The 24,619-nt window shown below is 38.4% G+C and overlaps 1 protein-coding gene across 1 annotated transcript in view; it reads left to right on the top strand.

The window, feature by feature from the left end:
* The window catches only part of LOC139454312 (cyclic nucleotide-gated channel beta-1-like), a 160,435-nt gene that overhangs the window by 45,547 nt on the left and 90,269 nt on the right, over positions 1 to 24,619 (top strand). Inside the window, exon 2 of the mRNA XM_071235940.1 lies at positions 14,194 to 14,416. Coding sequence (XP_071092041.1) covers positions 14,194 to 14,416 — 223 coding nt within the window. The remainder of the gene's footprint in view (positions 1 to 14,193; positions 14,417 to 24,619) is intronic.

Below are 24,619 nucleotides of genomic sequence, written 5' to 3' on the forward strand. Positions count from 1 at the left end.
GAGGCGTGTCTTATCCAACTTATGAACTGTCTAAATGCAAGAAATACCAGAAAAAATAAGAAAACATCAGCGTATCTTATAGTAAACAATAGTGTGTCGCGGTATATAAGGAATTCGATCAAAGGGTGTGAGAGAAAATCCACGTGCATCATGGACCAGCTGGAGTTATGACATGTAAAATGGAACAACTCATCACCTGTCCCGGTAGTTACAGTGGGTTACAAAACTTAACACAATATGTGAGGTTGCAGGGTCGATTCACTTCATGGAATTTTCATGTGAAAATATTGTTACTTTTAACTAATCATCAAACAATTGTGTTCATACCAAGAGGCAAGTTTATAAAACGTTAATTGTAAAACCTCAAAGTAGGATTAGAAGTGACCAATTACAAAACCTAGGTTTGGAAGATGAGCTGGTTACTAGGTTTACTTGAGGTTGTCAGGAACCTAATGCGATGTAGGGTGATACGGTGATGGGTTTATGATTGGAATTGAAAATAGCAAGAATGTTTATCTGTAAGGGTGAACAAAATACCAGAACAACATTTGGATTTGGAAATGTGAATTTTTAAAATCTTTAAGAAGCTTATGAGGCCATCTTAAGACCGAACTAAGTCAGTGGCAGCACCATTGCTGTGCTCATGGGTTGCAGTGGTTTCTAGCTGGTACCTCCTCCTCTGTCGGCTGATGTGCTGTGATCAATGAAGCACTGTTTAAAGCAGCAGTAAGTCCACTAAGTCAAATCTCTCTTGCACACCTGTTGGCACTCCCTAAACTGGTTGGACTTCTCACTTTATATAACACAAGTAGCACTATATATAACACCATAAACACTGTATATAACACCATTAATGCTCTATATAACACAATTACCACTCTATATAACACAATTACCACTCTATATAACACAATTACCACTGCATGTAACACAATTACCACTCAATATAACACAATTACCACTCTTTATAACACAATTACCACTCTATATAACACAATTACAACTTCATATAACACACTTACCACTCTATATAACACAATTACCACTCCATATAACACAATTACCACTCTGTAGAATACAATTACAACTCTGAAAACACCTTCAGCACTCTATATAACACCATTAATGAACCATGTGATAAAAATAGCATGCTATATGACACAATTAGCACTCTAGAGAACAAAATTTGCACTCCATGGAACAATATTAGCATTCAGTATAACATCATTAATGCTCTATATGATAGTATGAGCACTCTATATATCTATATAACACAATTAGCACTATATAACACCATTAACACTCCATATATAACACAATTAGCACTATATACCACCATTAACACTCTTTTTAACACAATTAACTCTACATACCACCATTAAGACTCTTTGTAACACAATTAACACTATATACCACCATTAACACTCTTTGAAACACAATTAACACTGTATATATTAAACTGTATCTGCCTTTCATTTTTTTCAGTTCCACTATTTATATTCAGTGTCAGTTCATTGAAGTTCATTGAAGTTCACTGAAGTTCATTGAAGTCTTCAAATAATTGAAAAGAAATTAATCCCCACACTGATGGAAATATTATCTTGGTTTTGACTCCATGAAATAACAATTCATCCAAGGTTTCGTTTCCTGGATTATTTTTCCATAACATTAAGGCTCAAATTAAAGCATGGCATTTGACTGACGGGAACCCTGGGTGTGATGGCACGTTGTGATGGAGTATTGTTTTATCCCGGATGAGATTGGATTTGGTTGTTTACGATCCCCTGCCTTTGTTTGTGCTGACGGGAAGAGAAGCAGGACTGTGTTGAATCAGGAAGCAGAGACAGCCATGTAGCACCAGAAAAGGGTTCCAAGAAGATGTTGCTATGGATATCGGTATCGGAATGTCTGTTTGTTTAGTTCTTATGGACATGACTACATGCATTAGTAAACAACTCTGCAATATTTCATTTGTTGCAATGTTTGATTTACTGGGGCATGACTAAGCACTTGTTGTGGACATTTGAAAAATCATTTCAGTTGCATGAAAGGAATCAATAAATTTGCATGATTACCTAATTGTGCACTGCTGGCATATTGTGTATGTAGGATATGTGGTGGAGGGTGCAACAGCACACCAAGACCAACAACTCCACGACAGGAGCATTCATATTTAATATAGTCAATGCATGTGACATTTAAAAATAGGTTAGGGAGAATCACGACAATGGCACAATAGAGATTACAATGGTACAGTAGATATGACAAAAGCACAATAGCAATGACTGGATCAAATACAGATGACAGTGGCTCAAATTACAGATGGCAATGGTTCAAATAGAGATAGCAATGGTTTAAATAGAGACGGCAATGGTTCAAATAGAAATGGCAATGGTTTAAATAGAGATGGCAATGGTTCAAATAGAGATGTCAATGGTTTAAATAGAGATGGCAATGGTTCAAATAGAAATGGCAATGGTTTAAATAGAGATGGCAATGGTTCAAATAGAGATGGCAATGGTTTAAATAGAGATGGCAATGGTTTAAATAGAGATGACAATGGTTTAAATACTGATGGCAATGGTTCAACTACAGATGGCAATGGTTCAAATAGAGATGACAATGGTTCAAATACTGATGGCAATGGTTCAAATAGAGATGACAATGGTTTAAATACTGATGGCAATGGTTCAACTACAGATGGCAATGGTTCAAATAGAGATGACAATGGTTCAAATACTGATGGGAATGGTTTGAATAGAGATGGCAATGGTTTAAATAGAGATGGCAATGGTTTAAATAGAGATGGCAATGGTTTAAATAGAGATGGCAATGGTTCAAATACAGATGACAATGGTTTAAATACTGATGGCAATGGTTCAACTACAGATGGCAATGGTTCAAATAGAGATGACAATGGTTCAAATACTGATGGCAATGGTTCAAATAGAGATGGCAATGGTTTAAATAGAGATGACAATGGTTTAAATACTGATGGCAATGGTTCAACTACAGATGGCAATGGTTCAAATAGAGATGACAATGGTTCAAATACTGATGGCAATGGTTCAAATAGAGATGACAATGGTTTAAATAGAGATGGCAATGGTTTAAATAGAGATGGCAATGGTTCAAATAGAGATGGCAATGGTTTAAATACTGATGGCAATGGTTCAAATAGAGATGACAATGGTTCAAATACTGATGGCAATGGTTCAAATAGAGATGGCAATGGTTCAAATACTGATGGTAATGGTTTAAATACTGATGGCAATGGTTCAAATAGAGATGACAATGGTTCAAATAGAGATGGCAATGGTTTAAATAGAGATAGCAATGGTTCAAATAGAGATGGCAATGGTTTAAATAGAGATGACAATGGTTCAAATAGAGATGTGAATGGTTCAACTACAGATGACTATGGTTTAAATACTGATGGCAATGGTTCAAATAGAGATAGCAATGGTTTAAATAGAGATGGCAATGGTTCAAATAGAGATGGTAATGGTTTAAATACTGATGGCAATGGTTCAACTACAGATGGCAATGGTTCAACTACAGATGACAATGGTTTAAATACTGATGGCAATGGTTCAAATAGAGATGGCAATGGTTTAAATAGAGATGGCAATGGTTCAAATAGAGATGGCAATGGTTTGAATAGAGATGGCAATGGTTCAAATAGAGATGGCAATGGTTTGAATAGAGATGGCAATGGTTCAAATACTGATGGCAATGGTTCAAATACAGATGGCAATGGTTTAAATACAGATGGCAATGGTTTGAATAGAGATGACAGTGGTTTAAATAGAGATAGCATTAGTTCAAATAGAGATGGCAATGGTTTGAATAGAGATGGCAATGGTTCAAATACTGATGGCAATGGTTCAAATACAGATGGCAATGGTTTAAATACAGATGGCAATGGTTTGAATAGAGATGACAGTGGTTTAAATAGAGATAGCAATGGTTCAAATAGAGATGGCAATGGTTTGAATAGAGATGGCAATGGTTCAAATACTGATGGCAATGGTTCAAATACAGATGGCAATGGTTTAAATACAGATGGCAATGGTTCAAATAGAGATGTGAATGGTTCAACTACAGATGACTATGGTTTAAATACTGATGGCAATGGTTCAAATAGAGATAGCAATGGTTTAAATAGAGATGGCAATGGTTTAAATAGAGATGGTAATGGTTTAAATACTGATGGCAATGGTTCAAATAGAGATGGCAATGGTTCAACTACAGATGACAATGGTTTAAATACTGATGGCAATGGTTCAAATAGAGATGGCAATGGTTTAAATAGAGATGGCAATGGTTCAAATAGAGATGGCAATGGTTTGAATAGAGATGGCAATGGTTCAAATAGAGATGGCAATGGTTTGAATAGAGATGGCAATGGTTCAAATAGAGATGGCAATGGTTTAAATAGAGATTGCAATGGTTCAAATAGAGATGGCAATGGTTTGAATAGAGATGGCAATTGTTTAAATACAGATGGCAATGGTTTGAATAGAGATGACAGTGGTTTAAATAGAGATAGCAATAGTTCAAATAGAGATGGCAATGGTTTGCATAGATATGACAAAGCAGTCATTGCCAAAGTGCAGAAAGATATCCCACTTGCCCAAGCTAGTTTGCCAATGTTAGTAGTATCCTAAGAGCAAGCACATGTTTTAATCTTTTTGAGGGTGGATGTCACCAAGATCTGTCATTCAATTCCCATCCTTGCATTGGGTACATGAACTAATGGCTTGTAGTGATGTTGGCAGTCAATATGTTGAATGAATACATGAGAACGGCAAGCTACCAAATCTCCAGAGTCTCCACTTTCAGAGAGCAGTGTAGGATCAATGACTGTGGTGTTACTTTCATGTCCTGACTTATGGTTGTGGCCTTGCTAACACAACACAAATTGGTCCATAGTGTCCTCACTTATGTGCTACATCTAGGGATGTATTCTGTGTTAAGGCATCTGAACTGTTTTTCTTCAGTTGTTGAAGAAAGAAACTCAAATACTCAATAACAAAGGTAACTGATCATTGAAAGGGTCTGACCTACAAGATCTATATTATTTAAGGAATGATCAGATCTTATAGAAATTGCTATGAAAGTTATCAAGTACGTGTTCATATGAATGAGACCCAGACTTTGTTCATTTCAACATGACACTTATCTAAACTTCGGCAAAGAGATGACAACATTCATGATTTTCAAAAATGCAATACAACAGTATTTTCCAAATGTATTGTGATATGTAATCAGTAGTATTTCAAATTGTGGTATACTGGTAATGTTGTGCATCTCTATTGTCAACCATTTGAGCATATCTGATATTTTTCAAACCAATATTTCGAAGTTTTCTGTGGACTTGACAACCCTAGTGGACCAAGGAGCCTTATATTCCTAGCCCTCTTCCATTACAGACGACTGAGACTGACTCTTCCATTATATGATGGTATGGCTTTCCAGATTTATCAATGTTCTACAAAACAAACCACCTGTCAAGACAGATCAGAGTATCGTGATGTGATTTTGATGCTGGCGAAAAATGTGGATCAAGACAAAAGTCACCCTGAAATTTTGTTTCCTTTCCCACTGCTGTACAACTCTGATGGAGATGAAAATAACCACCTGTCACCATAAGACTTGTACAGAGCATTAAATGAGAGGCAAAAATGTAAAATTTGGAATTTTTAAACTTTTTAATTGAAATCATTTAAAATGTTTAAAGCACATGGGCTCCATATTCATTAACACATTACCCCTTAAATCTTCAGAGTAAGAAAGGAGTTTCAAGTTATGTGAATATAAGAAATCACAATATGATGAGAATATGATCTCATATATCTTTGTTTTTGAGAATATATTCAGGGGTTTAAGCAAATATTTTGACTTCAGGCATGACAGATTAACTTCAGTAATATGACAGAATCGAGTGGTCCTTAACTTGTTTTATGTTGTATATTTCTTGACTCCAAATAGAGAAAATTTATATTCTTCATATATTTTATTTGGGGCAGTGGGTTAGCTTAGTGGTGAAAGTGTTTGCTCGTCACGCTGAAGGCCCGGGTTTGATTACCAAAATGGGAGCCTATTTCTGGTGTTCGTCGTGTAGAATTTCATGGTTACACTTTATAAGTACAAGTTACTAATGTTCGCATTTCTTTCTGACAATACACAATTTCCTTCTACTTTTTATACGTTTGAATAAAGACAAAGCTTCAGTCAACTTCAGTGTATGCAGAATCAGATCGTTTTATGCTATATCAAAATACTTTTTTCCAGGGCTCCAGTAAATAACTTCCCAAATGAACATTTTGTACCAAACTTGAGACCTACAGCAGGTACCTGGTTAGGGTTGGGTAATTTGGGGTCGGGTACCCGGGTAGTTAATTAAGACTCAACCTAGCCTTACTTTGAGTGTAGGTATTAGGAAGAAGCAGGATGTTAGGTAGAATGTGAATGTCATTTGTTCTAGTTTTATACAGCCTGAGGTGGGATGGTGGGCTTGTTGGGACTGGATTTTACCATGGTCTGGTTTGACTACTCTGGACTGGCAGAAGTTAGGTAGAATGTGTATGTCACTTGTTGTCCCCTGGCGCGTGAAAGCGCGAAGCGGGGGATATAGTATTCACGACCGTCCGTCTGTACGTCCCACCTGTTTGTTGCCGCGATATCTCAAGAACTAAACACTGGATTGTCTTCATATTTGGAACTATGGTGTATATACAGACTCCGCAGACACCAGTCGGTTTTGGTGACCTTGACCCCATTTTCAAGGTCACAGCAGGCAAATCTGCTTTTGGAGTTGGAAAACGGTGTTGCCGCGATATCTCAAGAACTAATCGCAAGATTGTCTTCATATTTGGAACTATGGTGTATATACAGACACAGCAGACACCAGTCGGTTTGGGTGACCTTGACCCCATTTTCAAGGTCACAGCAGGCAAATCTGCTTTTGGAGTTGGAAAACGGTGTTGCCGCGATATCTCAAGAACTAATCGCTGGATTGTCTTCATATTTGGTACTATGGTGTATATACAGGCGTGGGACATTTCGTCACTTTGTGACAAACACTTGTTCTAGTTTTATACAGCCTGAGGTGGGATGGTGGGCTTGTCGGGACTGGATGTTACCATGGTCTGGTTTGACTACTCTGGACTGGCAGAAGGTGTGAAGCCATTTCCAGTTTTGTGTATCTGGGTCACTGCTTCATCATCTTCCAAACCATGCTACTCACTCACTCACTCTTTCTCACTCATTCACTCACTCACTCACTCACTCACTCACACATCCTACCCACTCACTCACTCACTCACACATCCTACCCACTCACTCACTCACCCACCCACCCACCTATTCTACCTACCCACTTACTCACACATCTTACCCACCCACTCGCCCACTCAACCACCCACTCACTCACTCACACATCTCACCCAACCACTCACCCACTCACTCACATGTCTCACCCACCTATACCCACTCACTCACACATCTCACCCACCCACTCACCCACCCTCTTACTCACTCACACATCTCACCCACCCACTCACCCACCCACTTTTGTGTACCGGTATGTTATGTTCATGGTGGCAGGGCATCAAGTTAGTTTAATCTGAATCCTCACTCCTCACACAGATATAAGATACAAGACAAGATTTAAGATCGCTTTTCTCTTCTTAAATGAAATCTGCAAAAGTTGGAAAGTTAAAGGTCATCAGTGAACACTACCTTAAGGTTCCCAGACCTATAGTATCACATTGTGCAGGATCTTAGTTATTATTCCATTCCAGCTCACTCACTCACTCACTCACATGACCATTATTCTCCCTTCACTTTGTGGTGCTTGAAGAGTTGTTGCTGAACATTGTGTGTTTTCAGATTTGGTTTGTGGGAATTTCATTTAAAACCATATGTTATATCAAGAGTCCATTGTGGTTGGTGTCTGCTTTTCCACTGAACAACCAAATTTTCCAATTTGTGATATCTGTAGAAAAATGCACTTAAGTGAAGGTTTCCCATCAAATTGTAAACAAATTGATTTTATCATGCATTAAATATCCACCCAACCTTGATGAATGCCATGCACATATTGCAAAGGGAGAAAATGAGATGTTTTTCCAGAAGAGTATTTGTACGCAGGATTTCATCAAGAGAGTACCAGGCTCCAGAGTCCATGTAACAAAAGCCTTTTAAGCAGTTAGATCATGGCAACCAGCATTTGTATTACAATTTTCATTTGACAAACTGGAGTGTTTATATATGATGTACAATCATTTTGAAATATTCCTGCATGGCAGAATTCCTTTCAGTGATTTGAATGATGAGGCACAATCGCTATCATGTCATGTTCTGTTATGCTTGATCTCATAATTCATGCTAAAACTCATTTCATAGTATATTTAAAAAAAATATATGCTGAATTCTATGACTTGACTCATTAATTTCTAACCGCATTTGTAATATAAACAGGGTGCTACAAGACACAGGAATCCTCAATTTGACACTATTTTCAACAAAAACAGTAAACTACGGCTATAACGAACTCAAAGGGACCACAAAATTTAGTTCATTATGACCACAGTTTGTTATAAGCATATATACAGTAAAGTGACCACAAAATTTAGTTCATTATGACCACAGTTTGTTATAAGCATATATACAGTAAAGTGACCACAAACATTAGTTCATTATGACCACAGTTTGTTATAAGCATATATACAGTAAAGTGACCATAAACTTTAGTTCATTATGACCACAGTTTGTTATAAGTATATATACAGCAAATGGACGGGATAAATAAACGTTTTATAATACCAGTCAGTTTGTTATGAACGTTTTCATTATAAATGTAGCTTACTGTACTTATGTTTTCAATTATTCATTTTGCTGAAATATAATTTTATCAGTCAGTACTTGTTCATATAAAAAGAAGGGGCACACTGATATTGTTTATGTAGCCATTATAACGTGTTTCAATCAAAAGTGAGTGATATGGTTTTAACGCTGTTTTGAACATTCAAATTTTAGTTATATCACACTATTGTTATGGGAGGAGAGCCAGAAGTGATGCAAGTCTGTTACATTTACCACCTTGGTGAAACCCACGAGCATGGGCATGGTACTGACAAACTTAAAAACATAATCACGGCTAACCGGGATTCAAACCCACAATCAAGGTTTTTTGTGTGCCCAAGGGATACAACTCTGCATAGGGATTTGCGGTCCATAGACGACTTGGCCACCTGTACCCCCTTTAATCAACGAATCGTTCATGATGTTAGACTGATGAAACTCATGCATGACTCTCTAAATTGTGGCAAAGACTTTCAAAAGAATGCACAGGGAGTCATGACAGCTCCCAGTGTTCATTATCTAGGTGAAGCCTGATTGACATATTTACATCATCAAAGAACCAGTACTCAATAATAAAGATAGTGAACACAAAATGTGACCTACCTGGTATCCATGACCACAACTAGTTGATCCAGACAAACCAGAGTGTCACTCAGACTAGAACCTGAACTGCACATCAATGTTGTGCTAGTCAGGCCACTGAAGATAGTTCACAGCCTTTACAAAATAATCCAGCTGGCAAATCAACATTAATCAGTTACACATAAAAGACATTCAAGAAAGGTCTTCTTCCCTCTGCCCTTTGTAGGTCCCCTCTGTTGGTACAGGAAACCACAAGTGGCTTTGTCTGTGAGGATTTGTACGAGTTAGTGTAACTGTGTGACTCTCATTACGACCTTCACACCATGGATAGAGCTGTGTATGAAGATTTGATCCTGTTGAGGAAAATCCATCTCACTTAATCCTTTCCAATTATATGTTTATGGTCTTCTTGATGACTTGTCCAATTAATAGGCTAAAAGCTGAAGCTGCTTGTGTTCCATGCAGACGCTTCCTTTAAAAGCTAGTGTTAATTGCAGCATTCAGAATGGTGGACAACTGCTGGAGTGGTTGTATGTTGAACAATAGCACGCAACTGCTGTGGTAGCACACATGTGAGGACCCTTTACAGGATCCCCGTGTCATCTGCTTCGTTTTCTTCTCACACAACATAATGGCCAAAGTTTTTTGTTTGAAGAAATCAATTGTTTTCCCTTATGTGCTTTTAAACGTTCGTGAATATGTTGTGAAGCAATGTACACTGTCATTAAAACTTGTCAACCGAGGCCTGCACTATAGAATGACGGACGACAAATGGATGCACTGATCTCGATAAAAATTTCTCCAGCACTGACACCAATGATGACTGATCCCTCCTCTTGACGAGGTTTTGCTTTTCCCTCAGTCTTTGATTTTTATTTTAAGATCCATATCACTGTGGAATCTTTTCAACTTATTGTATGCATCCTCAAAACTCCAGCCAAGGATTGGATTTCCTATCAAGATTGTTCAGTGCCAGTTATGGAATTGATTAGTCCGTCGATCAGTGAAAATCAGTGCTGGACAGTTGATGGTGGAGGGGCGCGATGAAGAGAACGCTAGTGCAATCCTGGATAGTTTCCCTCGATATGTAGTAGCTGATGCATGGAGCACTACCGGAATGTAAATCTCCGTTAGAATGACTGCTACGAAGGTTGTCTGTAAGTAACGTCAGCACATCTGTTCAGCTTTCATGGCACTGGTGGCAGAAGTAAAATTGCCATATGAAAAAAGTCACCTCTATGTTACGGTAATTGAGATGATTAATAGACAATCAGCTTGTGAGGTCAATGTCATTCATTTTATTCAGTAATAAACTTATTTTAAAGCTGTTTAACACTTATCATAGAGGAGATTTCCTGTTGTGGTATTTATGATTTGGGGATGAGGTGGAGCATGGAGATATCTACATATTATTATTGATTTGATGTTGCAATGAGATTATTTATGAGTGTTTGAAGCCATTGGCTGCACAGGTGGGGCTTAGCAACATGGGTGTCGGTTGAAGTGTCGTGATTATCAGACTTGTAGTTTATGGATGGGACATTTATATGAAGTAGTATGATCTGGAGTGTCTGTTCAGTCTTTCAAGGGATTAGAGATAATGCTTTGTGTTAGTTTTGTATTTCTTTTTATTGACCAGTGAGATCATGACATTAAAATTTGAACTATCAATGTCACAGAATTTGATCAAAATAAATTTTAGCTTTAGCAGTGCTAATGAAAAGTATTAGAAGGATCAAATATTTTGATGTATGGTAATTCTATTGCATATTGTGGATTAAGTTGCATAGAAATGAGAGATTTGAATTGACACAGGCAACATGTAGCTTGATCATATGCAAGAACAAATGTTATTTGTCATGGCTAGAAAATTGATTTATATTATGGTTAACAGATTATGATTGTCTGGATTCTTGTATATCACCATATGGTCTCTGTACATTTGGGAAATAGGTCCAATTTTATCAGCCAAGAAATGTATAATGAATGTAAAATATATGAAGATCTGGCAGTTCCAAATTTGTGCCAGCCACTTCTTTTGCAAAGATCCATTAGTAATCAAAGCTATCTTAAAATAGTCTTGAAAAAGTTCAAGGATGTCTTGAAAACTTAGTGAAGCAAATGTATCGGGGAAAGTAGAGTGCATCATGAAACTTAGAATGATGTCTTGTACAGTGGAGAGAAAGATATCCAACTATAACGGCTGTTACATGTCTAGATGAAATGCAAATGTTGCCATCACAGCACTCACCATTTTGTTGTAGTTGTAGATGTCAGTAAAACAGTTATGGGGATATCTTACGAATTAATATCTACTGGAGAAGCATGTTGAAGACATCTTTGATGATAGAGATGAAATTACTTCAGCAAGATGACATACGCTTTTCTTCAGAATACTTGATCACAATTTGTGCTTTCTGTCATCGTCTCTGAAATTGTAAGGTATATTCCTGCCATGCCCTGGCTTTGAACTGAAATAATAAGGGTTTGTCTGTATTTTGTTCTTTTCATCTCAAGGTTTCTATTCATTGATCCTGGAGAACAGCACATGCATCAGAGAATTTGGTAAAGGAAGGGTTCTTCCTGTGGGAATGTGTGTTTGTAGATTCGAGTGGAAAAGGGTAGACTTTTTGTCAAAGATGGGATCTTTGGTTGGTTTGTCTTCAACAAGTTTGTTGTTTTGGAAGGAAACGGATCCATCATTTCAAAGTGGTTATTCATTAAATTGAAAATTTTCTATGTCATTTGAGTGTGTTGCGGAAGTGACAATTTTTAATTTTGGTTTTACATTTTGTTAGTTGTTGATGTTCACAATTACAATAAATTTTTTATTTTTTGTTTTATTTATGTACTTTTATAATGTTTAAGTATCAAATTTGTAATGTAGTTCAGAGCATTTACATTAGTAGGAAATCATCACAGGGACATACCTGATTGTAGTTCCCGGTTTGTACCTTGGAGCTGTTAGCATGACTTAGAGGTGAAGAAAAATGGGGTTTAATGTCACACGTGTGTGTGCCTGTGCCCACAGAGATACCATACAGCAGCGTAACATGGATACCCCACACATTACACTAACTCCGAGCCGACCAATCCTTGTTGTCCCCTCCATGTCTAGCCCCAGGACCATGCCGTGATATAGCTGGAATATTGCTTAACGATTCATAAAACCGTACTCACTCACTCACTCTAGGCCCAGGACCATGCCGTGATATAGCTGGAATATTGCTTAACGATTCATAAAACCGTACTCACTCACTCACTCTAGGCCCAGGACCATGCCGTGATATAGCTGGAATATTGCTTAACGATTCGTAAAACCATACTCACTCACTCACTCTAGCCCCAGGACCATGCCATGATATTGTTGAAATATTGCTAAAAGCGGAGTAAAACCATACTTACTCACTCTAACACCAGGACCCTGCTGTGATATTGTTGAAATATTGCTAAAACCGGCGTAAAACCATACTTACTCACTCACTCTAACACCAGGACCCTGCTCTGATATTGTTGAAATATTGCTAAAAACGGCGTAAAACCATACTTACTCACTCACTCTAGCCCCAGGCAAAGTAACAAAAAGTACCATCTCTCAACATCTTTTGGTATGACGTTGTATAGAACCACCGCCTTCCTCTCTCCCCTAGACCCTGGAGGCTGTAGTTGGTGTTCGGCTTCACCTCTATGTAATGTGTTTCAGTTTAAACACTAATTAATAAGTATTCCGTGGATATAAAGAGACACTGTTTGGCATAGAGAAGTCAATTATATTTAGGTTGCTTTATTTAGGATGGATATATATTTAGTTTTTACATCAAGTGCCCAGATTTATTTCCCATTACGGTTTGTGCTCAAATCCCAGCGGGAGGGACAGTGTCCCTTTGAAGTGGGTAACTTGTATGTAACATCTCATGGACAGTATCTGAGTTCATGGACAAGACTTTGAAGGACAGATGTATAGTTGGTTGTTGAATCAATGTTGCAACAAGAAATTAGTCAAATTGAGAAGGAAACAAGATAAATTAATCTTAAATTTGGTTGACTCCATGATTGTGGACTCTAATTATTGGTTTTCTATGTACAGTTCATTTGTGTACAGAGACTTTGACCAGAGCTTTGTTTCAGGTTGCAGAGGCTGGAGTGTGTGCATGTCGCACCATCATGTCCAATCTGTCATTATGTTTCAGTGCGTTAAACAGATGTTGAACTAATTTAGAAAACAGACAACAGGATGGTTATTGTTTGTCATGTTCAGTATTATTGTTTAACAAACTTAGAAAAATCATGACTGGACATCTGACCAGGGTCCACTTGCACAAAGCGATCTTAAGGCTAAGACTATTGTAAGCCTATGTTAAAGTATGGGAGTTACGGTCATCTTAGCGCTAAGATCGCTTTGTGCAAGTGGGCCCTGATCTGTATAATCCATCTGTCGATAACAGCTAAGGGTTTAGGTTTGCTTGGGTCAGTTGGCAGTGGGTCTGCTCATTGCCAGGTTTTAGTTTTAAACTCTATGCTACATGTAACCAGTGGATGAAGCATACGACAGTTACAGTACAGTTGATTTTGTGCTTTGAAGAATAGACTTAGAGCAGGGACTCCAGGTGCACCATGTCACGCTCAACCCTTGGAAAACCTACAGTACCAACATGCTGTGTTTACATAGATTGGTCTTCAGTTTGTTAAGCACTTGCTGTGTGATTTATAATGATTTTGACAAAGACAATGTCATTGCAGGTGTTCGTCGGTCAAGCCTAGCCTCAACATGGAGTCGCGACTCAGGGTTGTCGCACCGGCGGTTGAAGCCGATATCGTCGTTGAGCATCAACGACATGGCCTGCGAGGCCAAGGTGCAGCCCCTCCCCAGTCCCGGCCTGCTCAGCACCCACTCCATGTGGTCCACCAGCGACCTCTTCAGTCGACCAGCCAGCAGGCAACAGGACCCCGAAGTCGTCTCCAAGTAAGAACATTCAGTATTTAGTTTTGTCATTAGACCTTGGTAAGAGGTGTGTAGAACAATCCTCATGTCGATCACTGGATTATCTGATCGAGTCAAATGGCTGAAATATAAATGAGTGGTAGCATTAAACAACAAACAAATTAGACTATTACAAAGCCAGTTTTATCAATTTGGGGTAGAACGTATGCGTTTATTTTGTAGATGACAGACTTAAAAGAAATATTTAAGTTTGAAATGTATTACCACTTGATATATGTTCATATTTATGTATTGTCCCGGACTCTACTGGGAATTAGAGAATGTTTCCCATAAAACTATCTCTGCACTCATTATGTGAAGAATGTTTCCCATACGACTTTCTCTATATACTGTTATAATTTGGAAAAAGGTATCTAATACAACTTTCTCTACGCTCATACTTTGAAGAATGTTTTCCATGCAAGTATTTCTGCTCTCATAATTTGAAGAATGTTTCCCATAAAACTATCTCTGCTCTCATAATTTGGAGAATGTTTCCCCATACGACTTTCTCTATATACTGTTATAATTTGGAAAAAGGTTTCTAATACAACTTTCTCTACTCTCATACCTTGGGTAATGTTTGCCCCTAAAGTTTTCTTAACTTATACTTTTTATTTGTCAAATAAAACTACATCTACTCTCATAATTTGAATGATTCCCGTTCGCTATCTCTACTACCATAGTGTAGAGAATATTTCCCTCACAACTGCCTCAGCTATCATTTGCCTTTCCATATGGACTGATAGAGGCATAGAGATAATATCATATTAAGTGGACCCTGGATGTTAAAGGACTTAAAAAAAACATCAGTTCGCTGAATATTACGAGAAAATGTAAATACATACCACCAGAAAGTCATTCAGGGAACTGGGACTTAAAGATGAATTGTATGCAACGGGGAAGTAGATTCTCATGCAAGAAATGCTGTTATTCAGCGATAGAAATATCTTGATACAAGCACCCTGATGAATTGTTGCTGTGAACTCTCTAAAACATGGCTGACAGATCAGCCCATTTGACCCAGCCACGGTGTGTCTTACAGACCCACTGGCGGATCTGGGTGGAGGGGTGGGGGGTACAGGGGTGTCCACCCACCTTTTTCGGGACACCTTACATGTTAACTGCACACACGGTGTTGGGTATTATGTGCCCCAAACTCCAAAACGTTTTAAAAATCCTGGTTCCACCACTGAGACCAGCATAATGCCTCTACTTCATTTATCAGTGAAGATACTTGTTTTGGAAATGAAAAGACAGCTTCAATGAATATAAACATGAAAAATTCTCTAAATAAATAAGCAACGCTGCCTCTGAAGAGAATCTTGCAGTTCGGGGCATAAAACAAACCAGTTTGATATGACATTGTCACTGAAAGCTGGCTTATGAATAAATGTGGGATGTGTGGAATATAAGTATGATTTCATCACAGTCCTGCAATGGGGACTTGTACCCTAGCCAGGACGTGGTCCGTTAAATGGAGAGTTGGTGTCCTGTCGGATGAGGTGTTGGTGAAGGTTGTGTTGCTGAGTCAGAGTTGGGTTCATCAGTGATGGTGTAGTCCAGTCAGTGTTGTATAATGGAGACTGATGGACATACAGACGGTAGGCGGGATGTGGATGACATCTCTCTGTGAGTAACAGTTAATCCCATGTGTTTCGAGGTGTATCAGGCAATACACTACAGTTGTGGGATTTCATGAACAAATATTGGCTGACACACACTGGAAAGTATTTATTTGTTTTTCAGGATTCCGGGTGAGAATAGGTTCTTATCCTTGTCATGACTAAATGAATAAGGTGGTCAGGATTGGTGGTTGCGTGTCATAGGACCCCATTGGGAGGGACATTGCACAAAATATTAATCAGCGGTTTGTCTGGTTCAAATTAAAGTCTACAGGCAGCTTTCATAAAACTTGAATTATGCCAAAAGGAAGAAAAAAGGCCTGCCATTTTTGCCATTATTACTGTTTTTGTCAAAGTAACTAAAAGGACACAAAATATTCACAAACAAAAAGTAGTAAAACTTAAATAATTTCCAAAAATATTTCTGCCTTATGGCACTCTGGAGGTTTGGAGTTTGTATTTGCAACGTTTTCTTGATTTTTATTTTAAATCAAGACTTGAATTGTACAAAATTCTGCGAAATCATTTACATAAGATGGCTACGTGAGAATGTATCGGTGTATTATACATTGACACTAAAAGGTTTAATGGATGGCTGTATAGCCTTCCCCCCCCCCAAAAAAAAGGTGGGATACCAAGAATTTATCATATAGAGAGTTGTTATTGTGAGATGCAGTGTATGACAAATCGGACAATCAATTCTTGAAATAATGTTGTGGCAAAAGGCAACACTATGAGTGTTGAAATATGGCGTCAAAGTGAAGGGCTCCTTGTCATATCCCTTGGAAAGATGTGTTGGTTTGAAGTTCAAAGATGTCCATGGTTCAACAGTTGTGATACGGAGGCTGCCATTTTGGTTACCTCCAAAACTTGAATCAATTAAAATTAAGAATTGCATGCGGAAAAGTTTAAACTAAAAGTGTATTGAAATTAATCCTTAGGAGCACTATCCCACATAACAACCCTTATGTTAAACTTTGAGGTTTTAGAATAGTTGGTTTGTTGTTGAACAACACACTCAGCAGCTACCATATATCGTTGTCTATAAAGCAATCCCCTGTACAAGCCTCAGAAATCGATGCTAATTAATATATCCAAAAAATGGGACCTGCAATGAAGCACATCCCCAGCGCATACACAATCCCTACATTTGCAACAAAAACGTGTTTGGCTGCCTATGGTTTTTTATATGATGCTCGGTATTGGCACTGTTTAGTGTGTTGACACAATGCAACACCAAACTGGTAACTGTCAAATAAATAATTGCGACAAAACCCTTTCCGCATTCATAAGAAATCTCTTTAAAAAACGGAGCCAATTGTACAATTCTGACCATATCATGAACATGTGTTTATGAATCACTATCAAATAGTGATGACACCAGGCGTTTGTGAAAAAAGGCTAGGGTATCCTCCCCCACCGGTGGCACCCATCACAAATGCATGTAAAGGCAAGTCAATTGTTCACCTGAAAAAAACACAGGAACATATGGTGCAAGTCAATATAGGGAATTGTATCAGACATCATTTTTGTCTCTGATGAGTCAAATTTGGAAATGCCCTTCATGTGTCTACTGTAAAACCTTTTGAAACCTTTACTGAGGCCTTGAATGTTGTAACCCTGATCAAACAACTTCTGAGCAAGAGTTGTATGATGCGCTTTGGAATCTTGGTAGAAATAGCATCCATGATTGTACCTAAAAAGTTGTGATTTGTAGACACCAAGGGCTGGAGCAGCAAGAAAATTGCTAGACATGAAGGGAAAGTTGACTATTGTAAAGTTGAAGTCATCCCTCTTGTCATGGGCTTGTGGTGAGTGTTTTGTCCCTCTGAATCTTTATGCATAGATCTAAATATGAAATAGATGAAGCAGTCTCACTGGTCTCTTTTATTTCTAGTTCAGGTAGGTAAATCAGTGGGAGGGAATTGGCTATCGTTATTGAACCATATCAGATTATCAAGAAACGTTCATTCTAAGTACCATATTTTTTTGAGTATAAAATTGTATTTCCTGTTCCGCTAAGCATTGTTATATATGCAGAGATTAAGATTACTGTGTGTATTTTCTCATAAACTAAGCAGGAAACAGCAATCAACTGTACACATGTATTCTTGGAGAACTGCTGGTGATTCATTTAAAAATTACCCATTAATATAACTATAAAGAATTTTGATGCTATGATTTGAAGAATTGTATCTGATGCTATTATTGTATCAGGAATAATATATACCAATATTGTGTTATTTTCGTTGCAGCTTTACTAAATATATATTTAAAATAATATTGACCATTAGTGTAGCACTTTGGTACAGCTGATCGCTATTGCCAGATATTCTTTACATATGGAACAATTTGACTGTTAAGGCTCACATGCTCGCAATCAAGGAAACTTTATGTTGACATATGATAGTGAAACTACAACAAATAGGACTTTTGATGAGTCAAAGTATAGCCTTTATGATATATGTATCCATTCTCTACAGAGGCGCTGATAAATCACACTGCTTTTAAGAATGTCCTTTTTTCAAGTGCCCATACACCTTCAACAGATATTTTACTCCTGTTTGCTAAGGTTCATGGAAAGTATGTTGAAACACTAAAATGTTGATAAATGTTGTTTAAGTTGTTTTTTTCAGTTTATGAGTTAGATCAACACTTACCCTTGGGTTTTTATGAGATTTATAATCCTCATCCTCGGGGTAAAACCTCAGGGCTGGGGGCCATCAGTTTTGTCCCTTGGATTCTGGTTTTAAATCTCATAAAAACCCTCTGACGTGTTTAATGCTAAGGACCTATTTCAACTCGGGTCCGCATGGGATATAAAGAAACACATAAAGACACATATTGTGTGTGCACCACAATTAAATGGGGTTCCTGTGACATTATCCTGTTAGGAGGCAGCTGACCAGTTAGGAGGCAACTGACCAGTTAGGAGGCAACTGACCAGTTAGGAGGCAGCTGACCAGTCAGGAGGCAGCTGACCAGTTAGGAGGCAGCTGACTAGTTAGGAGGCAACTGACCAGTTAGGAGGCAACTGACCAGTTAGGAGGCAACTGATCAGTTAGGAGGCAGCTGACCAGTTAGGAGGCAACTGACCTGTTAGGAAGAAAACTGACCAGTTAGGAGGCAACTGACCAGTTAGGAGGCAACTGACCAGTTAGGAGGCAACTGACCAGTTAGGAGGAAACTGACCAGTTAGGAGGCAACTGACCAGTTAGGAGGCAGCTGACCAGTTAGTCGAGGCAACTGACCTGTTAGGAAGAAAACTGACCAGTTAGGAGGCAACTGACCAGTTAGGAGGCAACTGACCAGTTAGGAGGAAACTGACCAGTTAGGAAGAAAACTGACCTGTTAGGAAGCAGCTGACCTGTTAGGAAGAAAACTGACCAGATACAAAGTATCATAATAAACCATGTATTGGACCTTTTATTTTTTATTTGTGGGTTTACACAATTTTTGGGCTAAATTCTCATGTAGGTGGTTGAAAAAATGAAAAAAACAATTCTGAACATCTTTTTCTCCTTCCTAACTTCATTTTTTGTTTTGGGGTGGAGTCAGTCTTGTAAACCAACCAAAAAAGATTTTAGGCCTTACTCAAGGAGCAGTTCAGACATTTGATGTCAGATAAAAAAATATTTTCCTGTTTTAGGACATACTCCCATACACCCTCAAGCTGAAGGAATTATGATATTCTTCCAACATTAAACATTTGATCTGCTCTCATTTTCCCATTAACATTATAGGGTATGATTCATTTAAATGTCTCCGAATATACTTACTCTAGCAAATGTCAATAATTATTGTCATCTGTCTTGAAGTATTTTCTGTACAACTGCGCCATTAATTTCAGAGAATAGAACACTTCACTTCATTACTTTGTTGCTTGCTTTTGAAGTCAAATAACTGAAATACAATTCTAAGCTCAAAAGAAATCTTTGACTATGAATGTGATTAGTGATGTTGAATTACCAGCAACATGGCAGCATGCTTTGAAGTATAAATTTAGCTGAATCCAGCATTAAACGTTTTATGTCTTTTTTCCTATTGGATTCCAAACGTTATCAGTTTGAGGTAAAAAATGCTTCTCATTTGTTATGAGGAATTTGATTTTGAAAAAGTTCTCAAGAAACACATAAATATGGTCGGTATCCCTGATAACAAACACACTCCTGATGGACTAGAGGGTTAGATCACCTTGAAATTGTCTCCAGGAGTTCCAATGGTGAATTGCTGAACCCATGTTATTCATGGTTGATCAAAATGATTTAAATTTCAAAGGCGGTTAATCTGAGTTGCTAATGGAGCCTGTTATTTGAGATTTATTTCAGAACGTGCAAAGTATGCCAATCCTGTTTTGTCTATCAATATAAACGGCGGTCACTTGCATCAGTATTCAGCTTTCTTTTGCGACATGAAAATATGAATATTGGTTCAATTTGGTCTGTTTGTGAAAATGTAATTTTATTTTTGTTTTAAAGAGATTGTATCGGATGTCTGCATATACCACGGCTCATGGAAGTGAGAAATACTGAGTCCCAGAATGCAACAGTTATTGTGAATTCAATCAAATTCAGCATTGTGTGTCAATAAAGAGAAGAAGTCTTTTTTTTAGATAGGAATTTTCTAAATACATGTATGTATATATGTATATTATGTTGATAACAAATTATTAGTATTTGCCCTTATAAACCACAAAACTATCGAACCAAAGTTGCTTTGCTTCCTTTTTCTCGCATTATTAATAATCTTGTATTGTAAAGTTGAATGCAAGACAAGACCCATTTGTATCTTGTTTTTCCGATGATGCTACTTCGTTATTTCCAAAGGAAACAAAACGAATTAAAAAAATAGATATATGTAAAGAGCAATATGGATTTTTGTATTTCTGTTGAACTATTATTTGAAAGGCATTTACCCTAAATCAGATCAGACAACATGGAAATATAAAAAGTTAATGCCAGAGAATAACATGTTCCATTGGGTGAATGCATCACTGAAACACAAGTACGTGACACCAGGTGTTCACGAAAAGGGGACTCATGAAGATCCGGGGTAGAATAGGTCTTCAGCAACCCATGCTTGCCGTAAAAGGCAACTATGCTTGTCGTAAAAGGCTCGCTGAAATGGTTGATGCATGTCATCGATCCCAATTGCGTGGATCGATGCTCATGATCTCAATCACTGGATTATCTGGTCCAGACTCGATTATTTAGAGACCAGCGGAATATAGCTGGAATATTGCTGAGTGTGGCATTAAACAAACAACCAATCAACCAACCAACAACCAACCAACAAAAAGATTAAGCAGGTCCTGTGCCACTGGTAGCACCTGCCACAAATTTCATACAACAGTATGTGAATATAACGTTTTGCCTTTTGTCGGAATACTGACCCAAAAAGTCTATACAAGAAGATGTTGATCTGGTCGATGGAAAGAAATATCAGTGAAGTCATGGTTCACAGTGTTACAATGAACAGAAGTAATTGTTAATATTCAGCCATTTGGAGAGCTGATGGAGTTCTTGTGTTATGCTGATCTAATTAAGAAGATGCTGACAGTCTGAATTGCTATAAGTGTAGACAACTGTGAGTGGATGCATTGTGGAACTGCATACCAACTCCGGGGTAATACTTGTCACAGACATGTAGACAACTGGGAACTGTTAAGCCACAAAGGAACTCATCTAATCATCACATAACACTGCATGGCCGGGAATAGTCGCTGCAGATTTACGTCCATCAGGTATCTACCAGGGTCCTGGTTCTAATCAAATTGGTGATTTTGCGTGTCGCAGCTCAGGCCAGTCACAGACCGCCTTCACTGGTCAAGTCCATTAAGTTACCAGTGGCCAGAGAAGTCAGGTTTTAAGGATTTTCATGGCAGAAGGTGAAATAAGAATAAATCTGGGCAAATTGTAGGCGCTGAACAAATCTGTTTTCAGACAGAAGGGATTTATTCTTATCCTATTGGCTGATTGTTGGGCTGTAGTTGCTAAGTGGCCGAGAGTGGGATGGGAATTCTTCTGTGGTGCATCCTGATTTTCACATTTGTACCAGTTGAAATTAGATTTATATCTGTTAGCTACAATTACACTTAGTTTTCATGGTTTGAGGGCCTTGTTGGTCATCCAATTGTACTGAAAATACAAGAAATCTTCAATGTTGGGTTCATCTTACTAATACGGAGTGGGTAGCCAGAATATTCTTTTCTTGTAATGTGCCATGTCCAAATAGCCCTGTTGTCTCAGGCACAACAGTTTATTGTGCACAGTGAGTTCTGTCCCTTAGTTCTATCAGGATCTGCTGATTTGTGGTTTAAATCCTAAATTCATCTTGCTATGATTTTGGGTTTCTGAGGACCATGCCTATGCTTGTCCACAACTTATGTCAATTTTGATTTTCCTCCCAGCCTTGATCCAGTTGCCTTACAAATGTGATAGTTTTCAAAGCAGTTTTTGTTTCCATAATGTCACTTATTGACTGGTTCTACTGTTGTGATATGGTAAACTGGTTGCACTGTTGTGATGTGGTAATGTCTGCAGCAGTGGCACGTTTCTGCTGAAAAGCAGACATTAATAAGGTTAAGTCCAAAGGTCCCATCTGCTGAGAAGCAGAGGGATTGAACAGATTCCTGCTGAAGAGCAGTACTGATAATGATGGCAATGGTTGATGGTCAAGCAAGTATTTACCTCAGAAGCCATGCCAGTAACATGTATGTGCTCAGCCCCCACCAAGTGCCATGAGGGCCCTTTAACTAGCCATAGACGCACGAGGTGAGGTGAAATGGGGTTTAACGTGGCACTCAACATTATTGCGCTTATATAGTGACCTGCATGCACGTAAGTGTATGTGTGTATGTGGCTGTTTGTACTAGTCCGGACTAATGCCTATTTTAGAGTGCTACCCCACTGAGATACCATGCCACAGTTTAACATGAATACCCCACTCAGACAGAGTATACTGACCTCGAGCTGACCACTCTTAATGTTCTAGACCTTTAATGCTGTTCACCAGACAGGGTAACAACAAGTTCTATCTTTTAACGTCTTTCGGTTTGATCCAGCCGTGGATTGAACCCACGACCTCCTCCCTGGGCAGACGCCTTATCCACTGGACCAAGTCTCATAGACGAATGAAATGTCACTTACATGATAGAGTAATTATGTTTTGGGTACAGAGCTTCATGGATTGTTTGATCTAGTTGAGGCTCCATGGAAGGTACCCATGCATTGAAGTCCCAACTAGCGTTGTTTGGCAATACGTTTAAGTCAAGATAGCATTACTACCAACCAGGGGTGGTCGGGTAGCCTAGTGGTTTAAGCGTTCACTCGTCATGCCGAAGACCCGGGTTCGATTCCCCACATTGGTACATTTCTGGTGTCCCCCTCCATGATATTGCTGGAATATTGCTAAAAGCGGCGTAAAACATACTCGCTCACTCACTCACTACCAACCAAGGCAGTTAAATTTCATGACTGGTTATGTTGTGGCATCATTTAGTGTAGCCACAGCTCGCCATCGATTCTGGACCCATTGTCTTGTCAGGTCCTGCATCATCTGGTGACGAGGCTGTTGGTCATAATTACCTCATCCGTCACCCCTGAATCTTGACTCCTGCATCACATACAGCTTCCATACATGACTGCATAACATTCTTTTTGAAAAAAAATGATATGAGAATGTGAAAGGCTGTTGTCCATGCCTCAGTGCCAAATGTCTCACCTGGCAAGCTGCACGACTGTGTTGGTGTAAACACTATCTACCCGTGTGTAAGTTATCAATCTAAGCAAACCTTTGTCATCCTTTTCTTCATTTAATGAAATGTCCACAGCGCCAGTTCCAGAAAATTATCTTTCCAAACCATTTTCTTATGGTCTTGTTTTACATTGGCACCAATGTTGTCAGCCATGTAGGAGAGTGTGGGTGTGATATCACAGGGAGTTTCAGGCGAGTTCCCAATGATCTCATTTCGATAATTGTCTAAGATACCACAGATATGTTACAAGAACATTATCATATGAGTCTATAGCTTATTATACTCAAAACCAAATGTAATTCTTCATGATGGGATGTATGAATAGAAATATACAGCAAGGGGTGCTTGTCTTTATTCTAGCTGTATAGTTCTCTGGGAACTGACCAGCTTGAAAAGCGTTGTCATGAAGACAGTGCTGCTAAGTGTATAGAGGTCTGTCTGTTGTAGATCACATTCATCTTGTCTCCGTGCTGGATAGTAGGATGTGAATCCAGGATGAATATGACACCGTAATTGTTAGCTCACCTAACTCGTAGATGTAGTTTTCTTTTATTGCAGTCCGCAATAACCTCATGGGTTTAGATGTACACCAAGTGTAAAAACTGCCATTTCTGTGGATGATTGCGTGGCTGTAATTGTTAGCTCACCTGACTTGGAGAAATGTTATTGTTAGCTCACCTGACATGGAGAAGTGTAATTGTTAGCTCACCTGACTAGGAGAAGTTTAATTGTTAGCTCACCTGACTTGGAGAAGTGTAAGTGTTAGCTCACCTGATGTGGAGAAGCATCTTATTTTGAAGAAGA

The sequence above is a fragment of the Haliotis cracherodii genome, unplaced genomic scaffold (genome assembly GCF_022045235.1).
Source record: "Haliotis cracherodii isolate W230 unplaced genomic scaffold, xgHalCrac1.p SCAF_10, whole genome shotgun sequence".
Taxonomy (NCBI): domain Eukaryota; kingdom Metazoa; phylum Mollusca; class Gastropoda; order Lepetellida; family Haliotidae; genus Haliotis; species Haliotis cracherodii.